The sequence below is a fragment of the Salmo salar genome, chromosome 05 (genome assembly GCF_965601325.2).
Source record: "Salmo salar chromosome 05, fSalSal1, whole genome shotgun sequence".
NCBI lineage: Eukaryota > Metazoa > Chordata > Actinopteri > Salmoniformes > Salmonidae > Salmo > Salmo salar.
Genome location: NC_138295.1, coordinates 6,560,812 through 6,584,295, shown reverse-complemented (window position 1 = coordinate 6,584,295; position 23,484 = coordinate 6,560,812). Strand labels below are relative to the sequence as shown.

At 42.4% G+C, this 23,484-nt stretch overlaps 1 protein-coding gene across 1 annotated transcript in view; it reads right to left on the bottom strand.

Moving 5' to 3' along the window:
* Nucleotides 1-3,353: 3,353 nt before the first annotated feature.
* The window catches only part of LOC106604165 (kelch-like protein 4), a 42,268-nt gene continuing 22,137 nt past the window's right edge, over nt 3,354-23,484 (bottom strand). Inside the window, exons 4-11 of the mRNA XM_014198583.3 lie at nt 21,166-21,362; nt 18,164-18,376; nt 17,721-17,907; nt 15,665-15,889; nt 7,311-7,473; nt 6,611-6,823; nt 4,064-4,235; nt 3,354-3,913 (exon numbers count right to left, since the gene is read on the bottom strand). Coding sequence (XP_014054058.3) covers nt 3,854-3,913; nt 4,064-4,235; nt 6,611-6,823; nt 7,311-7,473; nt 15,665-15,889; nt 17,721-17,907; nt 18,164-18,376; nt 21,166-21,362 — 1,430 coding nt within the window. The 3' untranslated portion in view covers nt 3,354-3,853. The remainder of the gene's footprint in view (nt 3,914-4,063; nt 4,236-6,610; nt 6,824-7,310; nt 7,474-15,664; nt 15,890-17,720; nt 17,908-18,163; nt 18,377-21,165; nt 21,363-23,484) is intronic.

The following is a 23,484-nucleotide window of genomic DNA, read 5'->3' as shown; positions in this document are numbered from 1 at the left end:
TGCCCTGTTAGGAAACTGACTGTTAGAACTGTTAAAGCTCCATGGATTGATGAGGAAATTAAAAACTGTATGATTGAAGGAGATGGGGCAAAGGGAGTGTCTAATACGTCTAGCTGCACATCTGACTGGCTGACTTACTGCAAATCGAGAAATTATGTGACTAAACTATACAAAAAGAAGAAGAAACTGTATTATGAAAGCCAAGACCAATAATATAAAGAATGATGGAAAAAACGTTGTAGTACTTGAAATAATTGTATGGGTAGAAGGACAAATACAACTCCATCTTTCATCAGATCAGATGGCTTATTCATCACAAAACCATTTGATGTTGCCAATTATTTTTTTTTAAATGTTTTTGTATTTTACCCCCTTTTTTGTGATATCCAATTGCGATCTTGTGTCATCGCTGCAACTCCCCAATGGGCTTGGGAGAGGCGAAGGGCGAGTCATGGGTCCTCCCAAACATTACCCGCCAAACCATGCTTCTTAAAACCCGCCCACTTAACCAAGAAGCCAGCCGCCCTCTATAGGACTCCCTGTCACGGCAGGTTGTGACACAGCATGGGAACAAACCCGGGTCTGCGATGCAGTGCCTTAGACCGCTGAACCACTCGGGAGGCCCTGTTGCCAGTTATTTTAATGATTAATTCATTGGCAAAGTGGGCAAACTTAGGCAGGAAATGCCAAAAACCAACAGTGAGCCACCGTACTCATGCATAAAAAAATAATGAAAGAAAAGCATTGAATTTTGTAAAGTTAGTGTGGGAGAGGTGGATTTTTTTTTGTTATTGATCAATAATGACAAACTCTGTGCATTGAAAACTTAGATGGAAAGCTAGCTGACTCTATAGCCACTCCTATCTGTCATATCTTTATTCTGAGCCTAGAGGAAAGTATTTGTCCTCAGGCCTGGAGGGAAGCCAAAGTACTTCCTCTAACCAAGAGTGGTAAAGTGGCCTTTACTGGTTCTAACAGCAGACCAATCAGCTGACTACCAGCTCTTATCAAACTGTTGGGAAAAAAATGGTGTTTGATGAAATACAATGCTATTTCTCTGTAAACAAATGAACAACAGACTTTCAGCATGCTTTTAGAGACGAGCTCTCAACATGTACTGCACTGACACAAATGACTGATGATTGGTTGAAGGAAATTGATAAAAAGAAGATTGTGGAAGCTGTACTGTTAGATTTCAGTGCAGCCTTTTATATTATTGACCATAACCTGTTATTCAGAAAATGTATGCATTATGGCTTTTCAACCTCTGTCATATTGTGGATATTATTTATTTATATTTAACTAGGCAAGTCAGTTAAGAACTAATTCTTATTTACAATGACGGCCTACACCGGCCAAACCCAGACGACGCTGGATCAATTGTGCGCCGCCCTATGGGACTCGCGATCACAGCTGGATGTGATTCAGCCTGGCTGGATTCAAACCAGGGACTGTAATGACACCTCTTGCACTGAGATGCAGTGCCTTTAGACAGCTGTGCCAGTCAGGATTCAGAGCTATCTATCTAATAGAACTCCGAGGGTTTTTATTTAATGGAAGCTTCTCTAATGTCAAACATGTAAAGTGTGTTGTACCGCAGGGCAGCTCTCTAGGCCCTCTACTCTTCTATTTTTACCAACGACCTGCCACTGGCATTAAACAAAGCATGTGTGTCCATGTATTCTGATGATTCAACCATATACACATCAGCAACTACAGCTAATGAAGTCACTGAACCCCTTAACAAAAAAGTTGCAGTTTGTTTTGGAATGAGTAGCCAGTAATAAACTGGTCCTGAACATCTCTAAAACTAAGAGCATTGCATTTGGTACAATTTATTCCTTAAGTTCTAGATCTCAGCTGAATCTGGTAATGAATGGTGTGGCTGTTGAACAAGTTGATGAGACTAAATGACATGGTGTTACCTTAGATTGTAAACTGTCATGGTCAAAACATATAGATTAAATGGTTGTAAATATGGTGAGGGGTCTGTCCATAATAATGAGTTGCTCTGCTTTTATGTCATCCCACTCCAAAAAGCAAGTCCTGCAGGCTCTTGTTTTGTCTTATTTTCATTATTGTCCAGTCGTGTGCTGCAAGGAGAGACCTAGTTGAGCTGCAGCTGGACCAGAACAGAGCGGCACATCTTGCTCTTCATTGCCAGTCTCTCTTGGCTTAGAGTTGAGGAGAGACTGACTGCATCACTTCTTCTCTTTATAAGAAACATTCATGTGTTGAAAATTACAAATTGTTTGCATAGTCAACTTACACACAGCACTGACACACAAACTTACCACACCAGCCATGCCACCAGGGGTCTTTTCACAGTCCCCAAATCCAGAACAAATTCAAGAAAGCGTACAGTATTATATAGACCCAGTATTGTGTGGAACTCCGTTGCTCAAATGAACCGCAAACTAGTTTTTTTTTTTAAACAGATAAAGCAACACATCACACCACAACACCACAATAGGTACCGTGTGGCTCAGTTGGTAGAGCATGGTGTTTACAACACCAGGATTGTGGGTTCAATTCCCACGGGGGACCAGTACAGGAAGAAAAAAAAATGTATGAAATGTATGCATTCACTACTCTAAGTTGCTCTGGATAAGAACGTCTGCTAAATGACTAAAATTTAAATGTAATGCCTCTCCCCTATTTAACTAAGATAGTTTGTGTGTATGTATTGATATGCAGGCTACATGTGCCATTTTAAAATGGATCTAGTGCTGTCCTTGAGCTGTTCTTGTCTATTAATGTTCTGTATAATGTCATGTTTCATGTTTTGTGTGGAGCCCAGGAAGAGTAGCTGCAGCTTTCGCAACAGCTACTGGGGATCCTAATGAAACACCCCAAAAAATATCAATATTGTTTAATTACAAATTAATATTAACTAGCATGCCAAAATATAAAAAGAAACACTGGAGATGACAGTATATGCAGTGGTTTAGGCATGATATTAATTATAAAGATGACTTCAATTTTAGCAAACCTACTAAAATTTGCGAAATATCAATATGATATATTTGTATATTCACAATTTTGTAAACATATTTTTTAAAACATGTACAAAACATTTCTAAGACTGGGTAATGACTTTGGTGTAATTCAGCTATAGCTTCCAAGAAAGAAAGAAAAACATTTTGAAAAATGTTTGTTAGATTTCTTTCCTTTCTAAAAAAAAAACTATATCCAAGAAGAGCAAGATGTGCAACATGAGCAACTTTCTCAAATTGTTCTGGTACAGTGTCCCGATATTGCACTTTGCAAACTCTTTGTCTTCAGTATTATTCACAGTGATCCTTCTTCAAAACGTTTTGTCCAAGAGTAGAAATCCAGTTTAGCAACAGAGATGTAGTAAACATAGAAAAAGTACATTTAATTTTCAGGTGGCTAAAAGAGAGGTATACATATACATTTATATACATATAAATCCAAAAAATATTATGTGATGAGACAAATATAGAATGCTGCTGTATAAATGTCAAAGTATCAATTAATAAATGTAATTTCTTTCTTTGTATCATATAGAGAACATTATTTTCTGATAGAGCATTTTAACAGAGTAACCATAACAACAAGAGTGTGGCAGAGTTTCCTATTTTTTTAACCACAACTAACCACTACTTGATCCGTAGATATGGTAAAGTACGTTCTTATAATCAAAGATAAAATCCTTTCAAGTGGACAATGAAAATAACTGTTGATGGAAACATTGGTTTGTGAGGAATGCAGTAGAGGTTTGTCTTTACAATAGAAAAACTGAAGGAAAAACATTCTCAGTGACATCAGTGGTGACACCATATCATGTGTTCTGTGTGGCATTCCAGGGGGTTGTAGGGAGTTGTAGTCCTCAAGGTATTCTCACAACTACAACACAGGCTCCAGCCCTTCCAATGTTGAGTTTGACCTCCTGTTGGAGACATACAGTAAAGGGTAATGAAAAGGTAATTCAGTCTGTCTTTAAAAAAGCTATTACAGTATGGAAATAAAAGGGTGTGCCTGGCAATTGGAATTGAGAAATTCTGGGTCGAGAAACGTTCTATAGAATGATTAAGGTTACCTCAGTCCATTCATTGTTCTGTGCGTCATAGGACTCAACACTGTTCAGGTAGGATGTTCCATCGTATCCTCCGACAGCATATAGCCTGTCTCCTAGCAGACAGATACCTACAGCATCTCTGGGGACACTCAGAGAGGACACCGTAGTCCATGTGTCTGTTTTGGGATCATACCTGCAGTGACATAGAGGAAATACAAGGATAAAGGGAAATACCTGAAGAAGTGTAGTGAGCACTGAGATATTTAAGAGATACAGAGAAAAGATTAAGCTTGTCCATGGATGAATTCAACAATATATATATTTTTTTTTTTATTATATAGACTTTTTTTAATGACATTTTCTGTTTCATTATTTTGACACGATGATATTCTGTTCATTGATAGGGTCACATGCAGTGTGTATCAGCTACAGTTTGATGTTTACAGAACAGCCAGCAGAGGGAAGCAGAAGCCAGATAATCACACTACTAAAAACCAGCTCCAATGGAAAGAATGACGTGTCTTGGGTTTGACCTGTACGTGCAGACAGACAGAGACAATGGCTGTGTTCAAGAGCATCAAACCTGTAATGTGCCTTGGGTAAATTGTGACTGACTGACTGATCTACAAATAATAATGAGTAGTTATTTATGATGCAAGGTTTGTTGTAGATCTGTCAGTCGGCAGTCATCTGCGATGTGGAACAATGTCAATGTCTGCGTTTGACACTGCAGCCAACTTTAAAGGCGTTGAGACTGACTGATCTACAAATCACCTTGCATCATAAATAACTCCTCACTATTCATTAGTAGATCAATCAGTTAGTCACAATTTACCCATGATGCATCACGGTTTTGATGCTCTCGAACACGGCCAATGCCTCACCTCAAGGGACATAACAAGACACACACCCAACTCTCTGTTTCCACACGCATAGCTATACTTCACCCTTATAAAATCTATAACAAGACACAATGTTGAGTTTTTTTACTCTAGTTCAGTACTGAGATAGGCTACGTCCCAGTTCAGTACTGAGATAGGCTACGTCCCAGTTCAGTACTGAGATAGGCTACGTCCCAGTTCAGTACTGAGATAGGCTACGTCCTAGTTCAGTACTGAGATAGGCTACGTCCCAGTTCAGTACTGAGATAGGCTACGTCCTAGTTCAGTACTGAGATAGGCTACGTCCTAGTTCAGTACTGAGATAGGCTACGTTCCAGTTCAGTACTGAGATAGGCTACGTCCCAGTTCAGTACTGAGATAGGCTACGTTCCAGTTCAGTACTGAGATAGGCTACGTCCCAGTTCAGTACTGAGATAGGCTACGTCCCAGTTCAGTACTGAGATAGGCTACGTCCCAGTTCAGTACTGAGATAGGCTACGTTCTAGTTCAGTACTGAGATAGGCTACGTCCAGTTCAGTACTGAGATAGGCTACGTTCCAGTTCAGTACTGAGATAGGCTACGTCCCAGTTCAGTACTGAGATAGGCTACGTCCCAGTTCAGTACTGAGATAGGCTACGTCCCAGTTCAGTACTGAGATAGGCTACGTCCCAGTTCAGTACTGAGATAGGCTACGTCCCAGTTCAGTACTGAGATAGGCTACGTTCCAGTTCAGTACTGAGATAGGCTACGTTCCAGTTCAGTACTGAGATAGGCTACGTCCCAGTTCAGTACTGAGATAGGCTACGTCCCAGTTCAGTACTGAGATAGGCTACGTTCCAGTTCAGTACTGAGATAGGCTACGTCCCAGTTCAGTACTGAGATAGGCTACGTCCCAGTTCAGTACTGAGATAGGCTACGTCCCAGTTCAGTACTGAGATAGGCTACGTCCCAGTTCAGTACTGAGATAGGCTACGTTCTCAGTTCAGTACTGAGATAGGCTACGTTCTAGTTCAGTACTGAGATAGGCTACGTTCTAGTTCAGTACTGAGATAGGCTACGTTCTAGTTCAGTACTGAGATAGGCTACGTCCCAAGTCTCTGCACTTCTCCCAAAAGTGTGTACTTACATCTCTGTCATGGATTCAAAAGCATTGGATTGGTGTAAGCCTGGGCTAGAGGGAGTTTTCACCATTGTTAAATGCATTTCGGGAAATGTGCAACTCCCAAAAATCGAAACGCAGCCATATTGTAGACCAGAGCTATGATTGGTTGTTTACCTCTCTACACAGTCTGATAGTCTGGGACAGTGGTTGTTTACCTGTCTACACAGTCTGATAGTCTGGGACAGTGGTTGTTTACCTCTCTACACAGTCTGATAGTCTGGGACAGTGGTTGTTTACCTCTCTACACAGTCTGATAGTCTGGGACAGTGGTTGTTTACCTGTCTACACAGTCTGATAGTCTGGGACAGTGGTTGTTTACCTCTCTACACAGTCTGATAGTCTGGGACAGTGGTTGTTTACCTCTCTACACAGTCTGATAGTCTGGGACAGTGGTTGTTTACCTCTCTACACAGTCTGATAGTCTGGGACAGTGGTTGTTTACCTCTCTACACAGTCTGATAGTTTGGGACAGTGGTTGTTTACCTGTCTACACAGTCTGATAGTCTGGGACAGTGGTTGTTTACCTCTCTACACAGTCTGAGAGTCTGGAGCAGTGGTTGGACGCCGGGGCATCATGACCACCCACAGCATAGAGGAAGCTGTTGTACGTGGCCACACCCACCCCTCCTCTCCTCTTCGCCATGGGGGCACACATACTCCACTTGTTGGTGTGTGGATCAAAGCATTCCATCGACCGCAGACACGAGCTCCCATCCCGACCACCAACTGCAAACAATCTGTAAGGACAATAAAAGAGGTACAAATCGGATTTTGGATGTTGCTCAGATATGAAATCTTCTTTTAAGGGAGGGAGAATCTCAGACTTCCTTAGCAGAGAGGAATGGAGGGTTGTAGAAACATCTTCCTTCCTTGTCGTCTATTTTTTTACCCAGATTCAGGAAGACAATCTTAAAGGGTTTTATAGAGTGAAAACACACTGCAAAACAGTCCGTTGTTGTGTGGCGTTTTGTAACGTAGACCTGTGGTAGTCTAGTTTCAGGCTTACACACAAAGAAAAACATTCTTGTTTTGATACGAAGGTCAGGCATTAGCCAAAATGTATTACATAACAAGAAGCAGAACTATTTTGTCCTGTTGTGCTGGTTATTAGCTTCTAGTGTGTAAGAAATTCTCCTTTCATTTTGTGCCTTATGTCTTATAAGCTTGTGTTTTAGTAACAACTGTTACTGTACGCTGTCATAATGTTTTAGTACAGCCACTTACTTTCCGTTGAGTGCGGTGACTCCCATAGTGCTGCGTGGGGTGGACATGCTGGCCACATAGTTCCACTGTCTAGCCTGGGGGTCCCACCTCTCCACTGTATTCAGGTAACTCCATCCATCATGGCCACCTACTGCATACATGGGGCCCTCCAACACTGTTATACCTGGAGAGTTAGAAAGAAGAGGGAACCATCAACCAGAGCCTACGCTGTGTGTGTGTGTGTGTGTGTGTGTGTGTGTGTGTGTGTGTGTGTGTGTGTGTGTGTGTGTGTGTGTGTGTGTGTGTGTGTGTGTGTGTGTGGATGTGCCTGCGTGTGGCTCAACCAGAGGCATCAACCACGATGCTCATTTTAGAACAGCTAAAGTGCTGTTAGATGAGTCACCGTTGTGTGGAACTGACTGAATGTAGGCTATTCTATTCTCCAAACAGACCTGGGTTCAAATACTATTTGAAATAATTTAAAATACGCAATTTCTGCTTGATTGAGCTTGCTTGGCTTAATGGAACCAATAGAATAGTCCCAAAACTACAAACTCTGCACGTCCAGAACCAGGCAGGCTAGGGCAAACTTAGTATTTAAAAGATTTGAAATAGTACTTGAACCCAGGTCTGTTCTCAAACAGGATGGATATAAAACACTGTTAATCCTGCTATTGCTGGGGTCACAGAGGAAAGTGATTTTCCAACAACAATGAATAGGAAGTTACTGTACAACACAATAGATATTTATCCAGTGCATTCGGAAAGTATTCAGACCCCTTGACTTTTAAACACATTTTGTTACGTTACAGCCTTATTTTAGAATGGATGAAATACTTTATTTTTTTTAATCAATCTACGCACAATACCCCATAATGACAAAGTGAAAACAGGTTTTTAGAAATTTTAGCAAATGTACAAAAAAAACAAACAGAAATACCATATTTACATACGTTTTCAGACTCTTTGCTATGGGAATCGAAATTTAGCTAAGGTTCGTCCTGTTTCCATTGATCATACTTGAGATCTTTCTACAACTTGATTTGAGTTCACCTGTGGTAAATTCAATTAATCTTACATGATGTGGAAAGGCACACACCTGTCTATATAAGGTCCCACAGTTGACAGTGCATATCAGAGCAAAAACCAAGCCATGAGGTCAAAGGAATTTTCTGAAGAGCTCAGAGACAGGATTGTGTTGAGTCACAGATCTGGGGAAGGGTACCAAAGCATTTATGCAGCATTGAAGGTCCCCAAGAACACAGTGGCCTCCATCATTCTTAAATGAAAGATGTTTGGAACCACCAAGACTCTTCCTAGAGCTGGCTGCCCGGCCAAACTGAGCAATCGGGGAAGAAGTGCTTTGGTCTGTTTATTTGACCTTTATTTAACTAGGCAAGTCAGTTAAGAACAAATTCTTATTTTCAATGACAGCCTTGGAACAGTGAGTTAACTGCCTTGTTCATGGGCAGAACAATAGATTTTTACCTTGTCAGCTCAGGGATTCAGTCTTGAAATCTTTCGGTTACAAGTCCAACACTCTAACTACTAAGCAACATGCCGCCCCAGGTAGCCTAGTGTGAGTTGACCAAGAACTCAATGGTCACTATGACAGAGCTCCAGAGTTCCTCTGTGGAGATGGGAGAACATTCCAGAAGGACAACCATCTCTGCAGCACTCCACCAATCATGCATTTATTGGTAGAGTGGTCAGACGGAAGTCACTCCTCAGTAAAAAGCACGTGACAGCCCGCTTGGAGTTTGCCAAAAGGCACATGAAGGACTCTCAGACCATGAGAAACAAGATTCTCTGGTCTGATGAAACAAAGATTGAACTCTTTGGCCTGAATGCCAAGCGTCACGTCTGGAGGAAACCTGGCACCATCCCTACGGTGAAGGACGGTGGTGGCAATAGTAGGCCTGATTACCAACAATGAAGAGACAGCTTACAGGGGAGGAGGTGAGGGCCCTGGAAGAGTGGTGCCAGGAAAATATCCTCTCACTCAATGTCAACAGAACAAAGGAGCTGATTGTGGACTTCAGGAAACAGCAGAGGGAGCACCACCTATCCAAATGAACGGGACCGCGGTGGAGAAGGTGGAATGCTTCAAGTTCCTTGGCATACACATCACTGACAAACTGAAATGTTCCACCCACACAGACAGTGTGGTGAAGAAGGTGCAACAGCGCCTCTTCAACCTCAGGAGACTGAAGAAATTTGGCTTGGCACCTAAAACCCTCACAAACTTTTACAGATGCACAATTGAGAGCATCCTGTCGTGCTGTATCACCGCCTGGTACGGCAACTGCACCACCCGCAACTGCAGGGCTCTCCAGAGGGTGGTGCGGTCTGCCCAACGCATCACCGGGGGCAAACTACTTGCCCTCCAGGACACCTACAGCACTCGATGTCACAGGAAGGCCAAAAAGATTATCAAGGACAACAATCACCCGAGCCACTGCCTGTTCACCTCGTTATCCTTCAGAAGGCGAGGTCAGTACAGGTGTAGCCAAGCTTTGACCGAGAGACTGAAAAAAATCTCAAGGCCATCAGACTGTTAAATAGCCATCACTAGCACCTTGGAGGCTGCTGCCCTAGATACATAGACTTGACATCACTGGCCACTTTAATAATGTTTAAATATCTTGCATTACTCATGTCATATGTATATACTGTATTCTATTCTATTGTATTTTAGTCTATGCCGCTCTGACTTTGCTCGTCCAAATATTTATATATTCTTGATTCCATTTCTTTAGATTTCTATGTGTATTGTTGTGAAATTGTTAGATGTTACTTGTTAGATATTACTGCACTGTTGGAGCTAGAAACACAAGCATTTCGCTACACCTGCAATAACACCTGCTAAACATGTGTATGTTACCAATAACATTTGATTTGATTTGATCATGCTTTGGGGATATTTTTCAGCAGCAGGGACTGGGAAACTAGTCAGGATCGAGGTAAAACCTTGAACCCAATCAAACATCTCTGGAGAGACCTGAAAATACTTGTTCAGCGATGCTCCCCATCCAACCTGACAGCGCTTGAGAGGAGACTAGTTAGGATCGGGGGAAAGATGAACGGAGGAAAGTACAGAGATCCTTGATGAAAACCTGCTCCAGAGTGCTCAGGACCTCCGAATGGGGCGGAGGTTCACCTTCAAACAGGACAACGATCTTAAGCACACAGCCAAGACAACGCAGGAGTGGCTTTGGGACAAGTCTCTGAATGTCCTTGAGTGGCTCAACCAGAGCCCGGACTTGAACCTGATTTAACATCTCTGGAAAGACCTGAAAATAGCTGTGCAGCAATGCTCCCCATCCAACTTGACAGAGCTTGAGAGGATATGCAGAGAAGAATGCAAAAAGCTCTCCAAATACAAGTTTGCCAAGCTTGTAGCGTCATACCCAAGAAGACTCAAGGCTGTAATCCCTGCCAAAGGTGCTTCAACAAAGTACTGAGTAAAGAGTCTGAATACTTATGTAAATGTGATATTTAAGTTGGTGTTGCTATACCATACATTTGAAAAAATGTCTAAAAACATGTTTTTGCTTTGTCATTTTGGGTTATTGTGTGTAGATTGATTAGTGAAAATAAACTATTTAATCCATTTCAGAATAAGGCTGTGGCGTAACAAAATGTTGAAAAAAGTCAAGGAGTCTGAAATACTTTCCGAATGCACTGTGTATATTGGCTGGTAACGTTCTCGTTTAGGGTACAACATTATTCTACAGGAACATCGGGTATAAAACATTCTACATTCTGTACGAATGAAGTTAAACCAACATAGTCATTTTAAACCAGCTGTGGTTGATTTGACATATGAAACAGTACTGTCGTTCCTTCTTTTTCTGAATACACACACAACAGGCTATAGCCATAGCCAGCAGCGCCATGCAGCTCCTCACATCTTCACAGTAAAACTGTGCTCACCACAAGCAAAGCATAAGAGCTATCTGCTACAGCCCCGATCAAAGGAGGCCCGGTAACCTCTGGGGAAAACATGTTCACCCATAGCTCATAAAAGTCAACCACACATCTCACAGACGAGTGAGATGAATACATGACTAGAGATCCTCAGTACACAGGCATAGACCGATTTCAACTGTGAATCAAGCCATTCCTGATATGAAACGTATGAGAAAAGAGAAAAACAGAGCAGGCGTACGGTAGTCTGCCAAGGTGTTTTATAGGAATAGTGTAAGTGAGAGAGAGTGAAAGAGAGAGAGAGAGGCAGAGATAGAGAGAGGGAGGCAGAGAAAGAGAGAGAGGCAGCGAGAAAGAGAGAGAGACAAATATATATATATATATATAGAGAGAGAGAGACACAAATATATATATAGAGAGAGAGAGAGAGAGAGACACAAATATATATATAGAGAGAGAGAGAGAGAGAGACACAAATATATATATATATAGAGAGAGAGAGAGCGAGACAAATATATATATAGAGAGAGAGAGAGAGAGAGAGAGAGAGACAAATATATATAGAGAGAGAGACAAATATATATAGAGAGAGACAAATATATAGAGAGAGAGAGACAAACATATATATATAGAGAGAGAAATATATAGAGAGAGAGAGACAAATATATATAGAGAGAGAGACAAATATATATATATATAGAGAGAGAGAGAGAGAGAGAGAGAGAGAGAGAGAGAGAGAGAGAGAGACAGAGACTCTTTTGGTAGGTACACCTGCAGCTCATCTCTTGGCAGTAGTACTGTAGACTACTTCATCACCGACCTCAAACCAGAGTCTCTCAGAGCCTTCACAGTCAGCCCACTGACCTAAACCCAGAGTCTCTAAGAGCCTTCACAGTCAGCCCACTGACCTAAACCCAGAGTCTCTCAGAGCCTTCACAGTCAGCCCACTGACCTAAACCCAGAGTCTCTCAGAGCCTTCACAGTCAGCCCACTGACCTAAACCCAGAGTCTCTCAGAGCCTTCACAGTCAGCCCACTAACACCTCTCTCAGACCACAGTAAAATCACAGTGAATCTGAGAAGAGCGCAACCCAACCATGAAGCATCACGGCCCAGTAAATGACATGCTACTAAACCCGGCCTATAGATGGAGTGCAAACAGTACAGACATCTACCAAAACGCAATTACTAGCCAAAAAATACCCAACAAATGGACAACGTTTAAGCCTTAACATTCTCCTACAGCAACAAAGGTGTAAATTTGGCCATTTGGAACATAAACGTTATATTTAACAAATGTGCCTCCATGGCTAATCGAAAGAAACATAAGAGCAAACCAAAAACAATAGATCATGTAAAATGGTCTGATAATGATTGTAGAAATCTAAGGAAGTCATTGAGAAATATATCTAATCAAAAACACAGACAACCAGACAACAAAAATATACGCCTTCAATATGGGGAAACACTGAAGCAATACAAACACACCCTATGAACAAAAAAGGAACAGCACATTAGAAATCAGCTGGATGGAAATGAGGAATCCAGAGAATCAAACCACTTCTGGGAAAATTTGAATTGGTTATCCAAAATGGGGATATGTGAAGAAATCACTTTGCAAACCTCTACAGCAATATAAACCTCTACAGCAACATAACAAAGAGCCCAGAACAAAAAAGATATACAAGAAAAATTACAAATCCTTGAATTATCAGTCAAAGACTATCAGAATCCTGTGGATATCCCAATTACAGAAGGATCATTTTTGGGAAAACTACGCACGCTCCAACCCTAAAAGACCTGTGGTACTCATGGTATTTTAAATTAAATTATCAAATATACAGACCACAATTTCAAATTGGCTATAGTAAACTCTTCAACATTATCCTCACTGCAGGTATTTTCCCTCGATATTTGGAACCAAGGTTTGATCAAACCAATCTATAAAAATGGAGACAAATTTGACCCAAATAATTACAGAGGAATTTGCGTTAACAGCAACTTGGGGAAAATTCATAAATAGCAGACTACATCATTTCCTTGATGAACACAACGTCCTAAGCAGAAGCCAGATTGGATTTTTGTAAATGATCGTACAACAGACCACATTTATACCCTCCACACTCTAATGGACAAACAAGTAAACCAAAACAAAGGCAAAATCTATTCGTGTTTTGTAGACTTCAAGAAAGAATTTTGATTCAATTTGGCACAAATAAACTAATAGAAAGTGGTATTGGAGGGAAAACATATCATGTTATTAAATCAATGTACACTAAAAACAAATGTGCAGTTAAAATTGGCAACAAACAAACAGACTTCTTCTCTCAGGGACGTAGAGTGAAACAGGGCTGCCCAATAAGTCCAACACTATTTAACATCTACATTCATGAATTGGCAAAAACATTAGGAGAATCGGCAGCACCTGGTATCACCCTACACAACACTGAAATCAAGTGTCTGCTGTATGCAGATGATCTGGTGCTGCTGTCTCCCACTAAGGAGGGTCTGCTGTAGACAGATGACCTGGTGCTGCTGTCTCCCACTAAGGAGGGTCTGCTGTAGACAGATGACCTGGTGCTGCTGTCTCCCACTAAGGAGGGTCTGCTGTACGCAGATGACCTGGTGCTGCTGTCTCCCACTAAGGAGGGTCTGCTGTACGCAGATGACCTGGTGCTGCTGTCTCCCACTAAGGAGGGTCTGCTGTAGACAGATGACCTGGTGCTGCTGTCTCCCACTAAGGAGGGTCTGCTGTAGACAGATGACCTGGTGCTGCTGTCTCCCACTAAGGAGGGTCTGCTGTACACAGATGACCTGGTGTTACTGTCTCCCAATAAGGAGGGGTTACAGTAGCACCTAGATCATCTACACATGTTCTGTCAGCCATGAGCTCTGACCATTAATCACAGGTTCTGTCAGACCTGGACTCTGACCGTTAACCACAGGTTCTGCCAGACCTGGGCTCTGACCATTAATCACAGGTTCTGTCAGACCTGGACTCTGACCGTTAACCACAGGTTCTGCCAGACCTGGGCTCTGACCATTAATCACAGGTTCTGTCAGACCTGGGCTCTGACTGTTAATCTAAAAAAAAAATGAATAGAATGATATTCCAAAAAAGGTCCGTAAATCAGGATGACAAATATAAATTCTCTTTGGACACAGTTCTATTAGAACACATAAACAAAATACACGTACCTAGGACTAAATATCACCAACACAGGTAGCTTTCATGTTAGTGAAGTTTGGGGTCCACTCTCTAACAGTGAATTTACCAAATGGGACAAACATCCAATCAAAATACTGCGTGCAGAGTTTTGCAAAACTGTATTGCAAGTGCAAAGAAAAACTCCAAATAACCCATGTAGAGAATTGGGCCGATACCCCCTCTTTATTCAAATAGAAAAAAGAGCCATCACATTTTACAACCATCTAAAAACAAGTGACCCCAAAACGTTCCATCACACAGCTCTACAATGTCAAGAGATGAAACCAGAGAAGAGTCCCCTCAGCCAGCTGGTTCTGAGGCTCAGTTCACTAACCCAAACCAACCCCATAGAGCCTCAGGACAGCACTCAGAACATCTGGTCCAACCAAATCATCACAAAGCAAAAATAAAAATATATCACCTATTGAAAAGACACCACATAAGTAAACTTCAATGCTATTTGGCTCTAAACAGACAGTACATTGTGGCAGATTATCTGACCACTGTGACTGATTGAAAACTGAGGAAAACACTGACTAGATACAGACTCAGTGAGCACTGTCTGGCTATAGAGACCGGTCGTCACAGGCGAACCTGGCTGCCCAGAGACGACAGTCTGTGCTCACTCAGCTCCAGGGGAGAGGTAGAGACAAAAAGGCAATTCCTATTACACTGTGACAAATACTCAGACCTAAGATAATATTTATTTCCCAAAATTAGGGACAGCCAGATATGTGTCCCCCTGCCACAACCTGAGGGACAGACAGATATGTGTCCTCCTGCCACAACCTGAGGGACAGCCATTGAAAATGGCAATGTAATGTCAATAATATTTCCAGTTTTGTTTTGTCTTTCATACCATGTCATGTTACTTCTCAGTCATGTTGACACTGGTCTACTACTATTGCTTTCATCTATTATCCACTACTACTATTATTATTGCTGTTGGTCCCACCATTTTTTGTTATATGTAAGTAATGTAAGTAACTTGCCATGTCAATGAAGTCAATCGAATCGAGAGAGAGACAGAGACAGAGACAGAAACAGAGAGAGAACAGCTGAAGGATGGTTTGATCTTACTGTCTTGTGGTGCAGAGACGAATCTCTACTGTCCTGTACCACAAAAGCCTGGGCCTCGAGTAGAGACAGTACAACACATACTGTATCTGCTGTGCTTGCGCTTGCAATAGTATAGGTATAAAATGTAATAATAATTGGGAAAAAAACTGTAAACCCACCAAGTCCGTGTCTGTGTGTAGACATGGGAGGCATGGTGGACCAGACTTTGTTTAAAGGGTTGTAACACTCCACCATGTTGGATGTCTTCAGCCCATCTCGGCCCCCCACCACGTACAGCTTGTTGTCGATCACTGCCACCCCGAACTGAAGCCTTCGGCCGTTCATCACCCCCACCTGGATCCATGTGTTAGTCCGCAGGTCATACTTCTCTATGGTCGTAGATCCTATAGGAACAGACAAGGAGATCTATAGATCATAGAGGAAGAAACAAGGAGACTATAGATCCTATAGGAAGAGACAAGGAGATCTATAGATCCTATAGGAAGAGACAAGGAGATCTATAGATCCTATAGGAAGAGACGAGGAGATCTATAGATCCTATAGGAACAGACAAGGAGATCTATAGATCATAGAGGAAGAAACAAGGAGACTATAGATCATATAGGAAGAGACAAGGAGACTATAGATCCTATAGGAAGAGACAAGGTGATCTATAGATCCTATAGGAAGAGACGAGGAGATCTATAGATCCTATAGGAAGAGACGAGGAGATCTATAGATCCTATAGGAAGAGACAAGGAGATCTATAGATCCTATAGGAAGAGACAAGGAGATCTATAGTTCCTATACAAATGGAGGATGATGCTGACGACTTCAGGTGATCGTTTTTGGAGGTTTAGCGTTGCATCTTATTCTGTTCTGATTCCTAAGACCCTCTATATCTATCATAGTGTTTGATTAAACATCTACATTTTCCTATATTGTGTGTTATCAAACACACTTGGTAATGTGTTCTATTGAATGTACACTACCGTTCAAAGTTTGGGGTTATTTAGAAATGTCCTTGTTTTTTTAAAGAAAAGCACATTAAAAGCCAGCATCACGGGGTCACCTCTTCACTGTTAACGTTGAGACTGGTGTTTTACGGGTACTATTTAATGAAGTTGCCAGTTTCTCAAACTAGATACTCTAATGTACTTGTCCTCTTGCTCAGTTGTGCACCGGGGCCTCCAACTCCTCTTTCTATTCTGGTTAGAGCCAGTTTGCGCTGTTCTGTGAAGAGAGTAGTACACAGCGTTCTACGAGATCTTCAGTTTCTTTGCAATTTCTCACATGGAATAGCCTTAATTTCTCAGAACAAGAATAGACTGATGAGTTTCGAAGAAAGTGCTTTGTTTCTTGCCATTTTGAGCCTGTAAATCGCACCCACAAATGCTGATGCTCCAGATACACAACTAGTCTAAAGAAGGCCAGTTTTATTGCTTCTTTAATCACGACAACTGTTTTCAGCTGTGCTAACATAATTGCAAAAGCGTTTTCTATTTATCAATTCGCTTTTTAAAATGATAAACTTGGATTAGCTAACACAACGTGCCATTGGAACACAGGAGTGATGGTTGCTGATAATGGGCCTCTGTACGCCTATGTAGATATTCCATAAAAAATCTGCCGTTTCCAGCTACAATAGTCATTTACAACATTAACAATGTCTAATCTGTATTTCTGATCAATTTTATGTTATTTTAATGGACAAAAAAAGGTGCTTTTCTTTCAAAAACAAGGACATTTCTAAATTACCCGAAATTTTTGAACGGTAGTGTGTATCTAGACTGTATAGCATCCATTTTAGTATCAGATAAATTCATGTTTGTCCATGGAATGAAAGGGTTAACCTCAGTCGTGTGGATTGAGCTGCATTACATTAGTAGCCTAATAGACCTGAAGTCTGGAACAATACATTTGTCGCCGTGGTCGGGCGAGATCAACGGTGACGTCACACATTAGCGGGCGTCCATCTTGGTAATGGGGCTCATTGATCAAAACCTGTGGATGTCACACCCTGATCTGCTTCACCTGTCTTTGTTCTTGTCTCCACCTTAAGACTATGAAACGCACCCTATTCACTATATCGGGCTCTAGTCAAAAGTAGTGCACTATATAGGGAGTAGGGTGCCATTTGGGACGCAAAACCCTATATAGGGCACTTCTTTTGACCAGAGCCCTATGGGTCTAGTGCACTATATAGAGGAGATGGGAATGCAGAGTAGGCCTAACCCTTGGTAGCATCCATGCCTCCCACAGCGTAGAGTACTCCTACAGTAGACTTCCTGGGTTTAGTCCTGGGGCTCCGGAACATTAGCCGACGCTCCGGCAGCAGATGGTACTTCATGGCTTCCATTAGAAGCTTCTGGCATTCCAGGTCATCTGAGAACATCTTGTTATTCTCCAGGTCAGCTAGGAGCTGGAATTAAAGGAGAGTTATTTTCTGTTCAGTTCAGTAAATCGTTATTATCCCTTAATGGCATAAGTGCAACATAAAAAGATGTATGACAATACACAACACATACAAAAACAGTGGGATTGTATCACCTAAATGTACGTCTTTCAACCCATAAGCAGTAACCAGTAAGGGTCCATTGTCCTCTGGTCAAATGTAATGCACTATATAGGGAATAGGGTGCCATTCGTGATGAAGTCATTGATAACCTATTGACTACCTGTGGAGGTAGAAGAGGCAGGCGGATTTCGGCCAGGAGCACCCCGAGGTCCTGCTGGCGATGCTGAACATCGAACCGCACCCACATCATCAGAGCCTGGAAGATGGTCTCCTCATCTGGTACGTTTATGTCGTCACTGGCCAAGAGTTTGACGATCTCAGACGTAGGAAGCAGGAGAAACTCCTGGTTCTGAATCACCTCTAGGATGTGCTCCTGAAACGGGGATGTAACAGGGAGGGAGGACTTAGTGGGAAACAGAGATGTAACAGGTAAGAGAACTTAGTGGGAAACAGGGATGTAACAGGGGGGAGGACTTAGTGGGAAAGGGAAAATACTGCAACCCAATCTTACAGATGAGGTTCACCAAAACCCTGGTTTCATCTGGACGTTGGGTTGCAAAATACTTACATGCAATTGTCAGGTGCTACCTGGATAGAAAATACAATGTATAAATGGAAAGAAGACATCACTTATTGCACATAGAAGTTAATCATTTCATTGGGTAAATAAGTACATTAGGTTGATAAAATCGGTTTGGTAGATGTAGGGTAAACCTTTTGCCGGTAGGTGGATTGTTGATTACAACAACAAATGAATTATCTACGTACCCGAAATCAGAAGTAGAATCATACATTCTTGGAAAACATGATTAAGAAACAGCCTGAGCTGTCAGTCTCAGGAGCTAAATATATAGTCAATAACCGACCGAATGCCTCATTTGTTACTCGGTTGATGGATTCTCAGAATTTGACTGACACAGGAAGAAACCAGTTGATAAATCAGACGGTGAACTTATTTAAACCTAATGAGAAACAAAATGTGGACATCAATGCTGCTAACATTGGCCAACATCACCTCTAAGCCACAGAGCGGAAAGGGAAAGGGGGGGGACGACGACGACCTAGTCAATAGTAGAACTGAATGCATTCAACTTGGATGTGTGTTCCTCATTTACCACAGATTAATCACGTAACTATTATCAGATCTCTATGCTAGTAGAGAACATAGTGACAACACACTGCCAGAAAATGTAATGAATAAAAATGTTCTGATTTGCATAGTAAGCGATTAACTGTTGGTCTGAAACGTTATGAGGTAAAATAGACCATAACAGTCAGATTGGTGCTAGTTTAGAAAGTAAAGATGTTCAGTCTGGAGCTATATATCTTTATATAGATTCATTTTCCAGTTGTTGGTCATCATCCCAGGCTATAACCAGGCTATAAACACAGTACGTGTATATATATACTATGGCTTTGTGTTATTGTCTCTACTAGCTTCTTCAATGACTCTCTCTGGATAGTACCAGATGATGCTATATAAAAGCTCTTTATGCTGCTTTGTAATGTTCAACATGCAGGAGATATAAAGGACTAGAACAAAATCTGTTGTCTAGGAACAAGACCCCGAGCTGTTATTTATTGCACCAGCAAAAATAAACGTTGACGCATTTTAACATTGCTTAGATGCAAGTGCCTAACAATTACGAAAAGTAAGCATTATTAATTGATCGTTAATCTGTTACAAATTACAGTTGGCTTCACAGAATCTTTCATGATTGGGCTTTAGTATCTTAGCAGCGACGAGCCTGATGAAATGAGTCTCCTTCATTGATCTGTTCTGGTAATACAGAAGGACAGATCTTACATAATACACACTGCTGTTTGACGTTGGTATAGATTCATTATTTGTAATTACCATCAGCCACAATGCTGACAACAAACTTAATACATTGATTCTGCTGGCTACACTGCAGACTCTTCGATTCACAGACATTTAAAGGGTGAGTCCAAAATGGCACCCTATTCCCTATATAGTGCAATACTTTCCACCAGAACTCTATTCCCTATATAGTGCACTACTTTTTAACCAAAACCCTGTGGGCCCTGGTCAAAAGCAGTGTACGATATAGTGAATCGGATGCCAATTCAGACACACCCCATTCATTATACAAGAAGACAAACCTGAGGTAAGAAACAGTTGGGGAAAAGAAACGTGTTGATCTACCCAAGAAGAAAATGTAAAAAATGTGCATGAGATGCTTAGGTTGAAACAGAAATTCTAGCATCAATTAAAAGGCCACTAATCTGAAATGGTCTGGGTTTTTTTTTTAAGTAGACTAATTCTGACAAAAGCCTACTGAAATCTAACATGAGGACTTTAACAACAGGGCCTTGCTCAAAGAATGCAGGTCAAGGTTTAGGACACAGCAGGATTGAGTCTATATAGAGGAAAAATTACACTTCCTCTCACAAAGGAACAGGATTTCACAAAACATAGAACATTCGTCCAGCGTAAACTAGCGGAAAAAAAACATCCTTATCAAAATAACAAGCTGTTGATTCAGAACCCAGATGACAGTTGTACAGGAAGCTCTGTGACTCTCCGTTGTGTACCAAATGGTACCCTATTCCCTATATAGTGCACTTGGCTCTGGTCAAAGGTAGTGCACTGTATAGCAAATAAGGTGCAATTTGGGACACTTCTTCCATGTTCATTATTGGAGGGATTGAACAGGAAGTGGTCGTGCATAGATGAACCTCACTGTCCTAGACAGGGCTCTATTTAAACAGAGCCCAGCAGATAGAACAGCTATCTCCATAAGTTGTTTACTCTGTCAGCCGGAGACAGCAGGGGACAATATCTAGTAAATACTGAATGTTCTTGATCCCGTGGAAAATGTTTGAAATAAATATTACAGCTTTAGTTTAGAAAAACCAACCGACCTGTCAAAACGTTAGCCGACATGTCTCAACGTCATTTGCCACAAATTAGCTAACCTTGACCAAAAAAAAGGCCAACACAAATGTATTTCAATCAAATCCTAGAGTTTAAAATGATATTTGTACTTTAGCTAAGCATTCAATGGTCATCCAACCCTAACAATGTGATGTAAACCTAATGCAACCTCCAAAAGGAATGCATGCAAACAGCCCAAAAAAAAACATATTTGAATGTAATTCTTTGGAGTTTAGGCTGTGTAAACCTGGTTAGATTCCTACCATAGTGTAGTTGTGGGCCACGTTGAGCAGATCCATGCATCCCTGGGCGTCGGCGAAGGAGCGTATCCCCAGGCAATTAGATGGATGGAGTTGTTTCATGAGGAAGTTACAGCAGACCTCAATGACTTGCGAGAGCTGTAGAAGGCAGGCTGCAGCCAATAAACTCTCTATGGTCTCCTCCTTCAATTCAAGGACACCTGCAACATTAACAAGATATGTTGTTACAGAGAACAATGGAAGCAGAGCTCCATATGAGCTCCAAAAACTTTACCAGGCCGGGGGCACAGGGGAGAAAATTACTAAAAACATCCCCAGGCCGGGGGCACAGGGGAGAAAATTACTAAAAACATCCCCAGGCCGGGGGCACAGGGGAGAAAATTACTAAAAACATCCCCAGGCCGGGGGCACAGGGGAGAAAATTACTAAAAACATCCCCAGGCCGGGGGCACAGGGGAGAACATAACTAAAAACATCCCCAGGCCTGGGGCACAGGGGAGAAAATTACTAAAAACATCCCCAGGCCGGGGGCACAGGGGAGAAAATAACTAAAAACATCCCCAGGCCGGGGGCACAGGAGAGAAAATTACTAAAAACATCCCCAGGCCGGGGGCACAGGGGAGAAAATTACTAAAAACATCCCCAGGCCGGGGGCACAGGGGAGAACATAACTAAAAACATCCCCAGGCCTGGTGCACAGGGGAGAAAATTACTAAAAACATCCCCAGGCCGGGGGCACAGGGGAGAAAATTACTAAAAACATCCCCAGGCCGGGGGCACAGGGGAGAACATTACTAAAAACATCCCCAGGCCGGGGGCACAGGGGAGAACATAACTAAAAACATCCCCAGGCCGGGGGCACAGGGGAGAAAATTACTAAAAACATCCCCAGGCCGGGGGCACAGGGGAGAACATAACTAAAAACATCCCCAGGCCGGGGGCACAGGGGAGAACATAACTAAAAACATCCCCAGGCCGGGGGCACAGGGCAGAACATAACTAAAAACATCCCCAGGCCGGGGGCACAGGGGAGAAAATTACTAAAAACATCCCCAGGCCGGGGGCACAGGGGAGAAAATTACTAAAAACATCCCCAGGCCGGGGGCACAGGGGAGAACATAACTAAAAACATTGCCAGGCCTGGTGCATAGGGGAGAAAATTACTAAAAACATCCCCAGGCCGGGGGCACAGGGGAGAACATAACTAAAAACATTGCCAGGCCTGGTGCATAGGGGAGAAAATTACTAAAAACATCCCTAGGCCGGGGGCACAGGGGAGAAAATTACTAAAAACATCCCCAGGCCGGGGGCACAGGGGAGAACATAACTAAAAACATTGCCAGGCCTGGTGCATAGGGGACAAAATTACTAAAAACATCCCCAGGCCGGGGGCACAGGGGAGAACATAACTAAAAACATTGCCAGGCCTGGTGCATAGGGGACAAAATTACTAAAAACATCCCCAGGCCGGGGGCACAGGGGAGAACATAACTAAAAACATTGCCAGGCCTGGTGCATAGGGGAGAAAATTACTAAAAACATCCCCAGGCCGGGGGCACAGGGGAGAACATAACTAAAAACATCGCCAGGCCTGGTGCATAGGGGAGAAAATTACTAAAAACATCCCCAGGCCTGGGGCACAGGGGAGAAAATTACTAAAAACATCCCCAGGCCGGGGGCACAGGGGAGAAAATTACTAAAAACATTACCAGGCCGGGGGCACAGGGGAGAAAATTACTAAAAACATCCCCAGGCCGGGGGCACAGGGGAGAACATAACTAAAAACATCCCCAGGCCGGGGGCACAGGGGAGAAAATTACTTAAAACATCCCCAGGCCTGGGGCACAGGGGAGAAAATTACTAAAAACATCCCCAGGCCGGGGGCACAGGGCAGAACATAACTAAAAACATCCCCAGGCCGGGGGCACAGGGGAGAACATTACTAAAAACATCCCCAGGCCGGGGGCACAGGGGAGAAAATTACTAAAAACATCCCCAGGCCTGGGGCACAGGGGAGAAAATTACTAAAAACATCCCCAGGCCGGGGGCACAGGGGAGAACATAACTAAAAACATTGCCAGGCCTGGTGCATAGGGGAGAAAATTACTAAAAACATCCCCAGGCCGGGGGCACAGGGGAGAACATAACTAAAAACATTGCCAGGCCTGGTGCATAGGGGAGAAAATTACTAAAAACATCCCTAGGCCGGAGGCACAGGGGAGAAAATTACTAAAAACATCCCCAGGCCGGGGGCACAGGGGAGAACATAACTAAAAACATTGCCAGGCCTGGTGCATAGGGGAGAAAATTACTAAAAACATC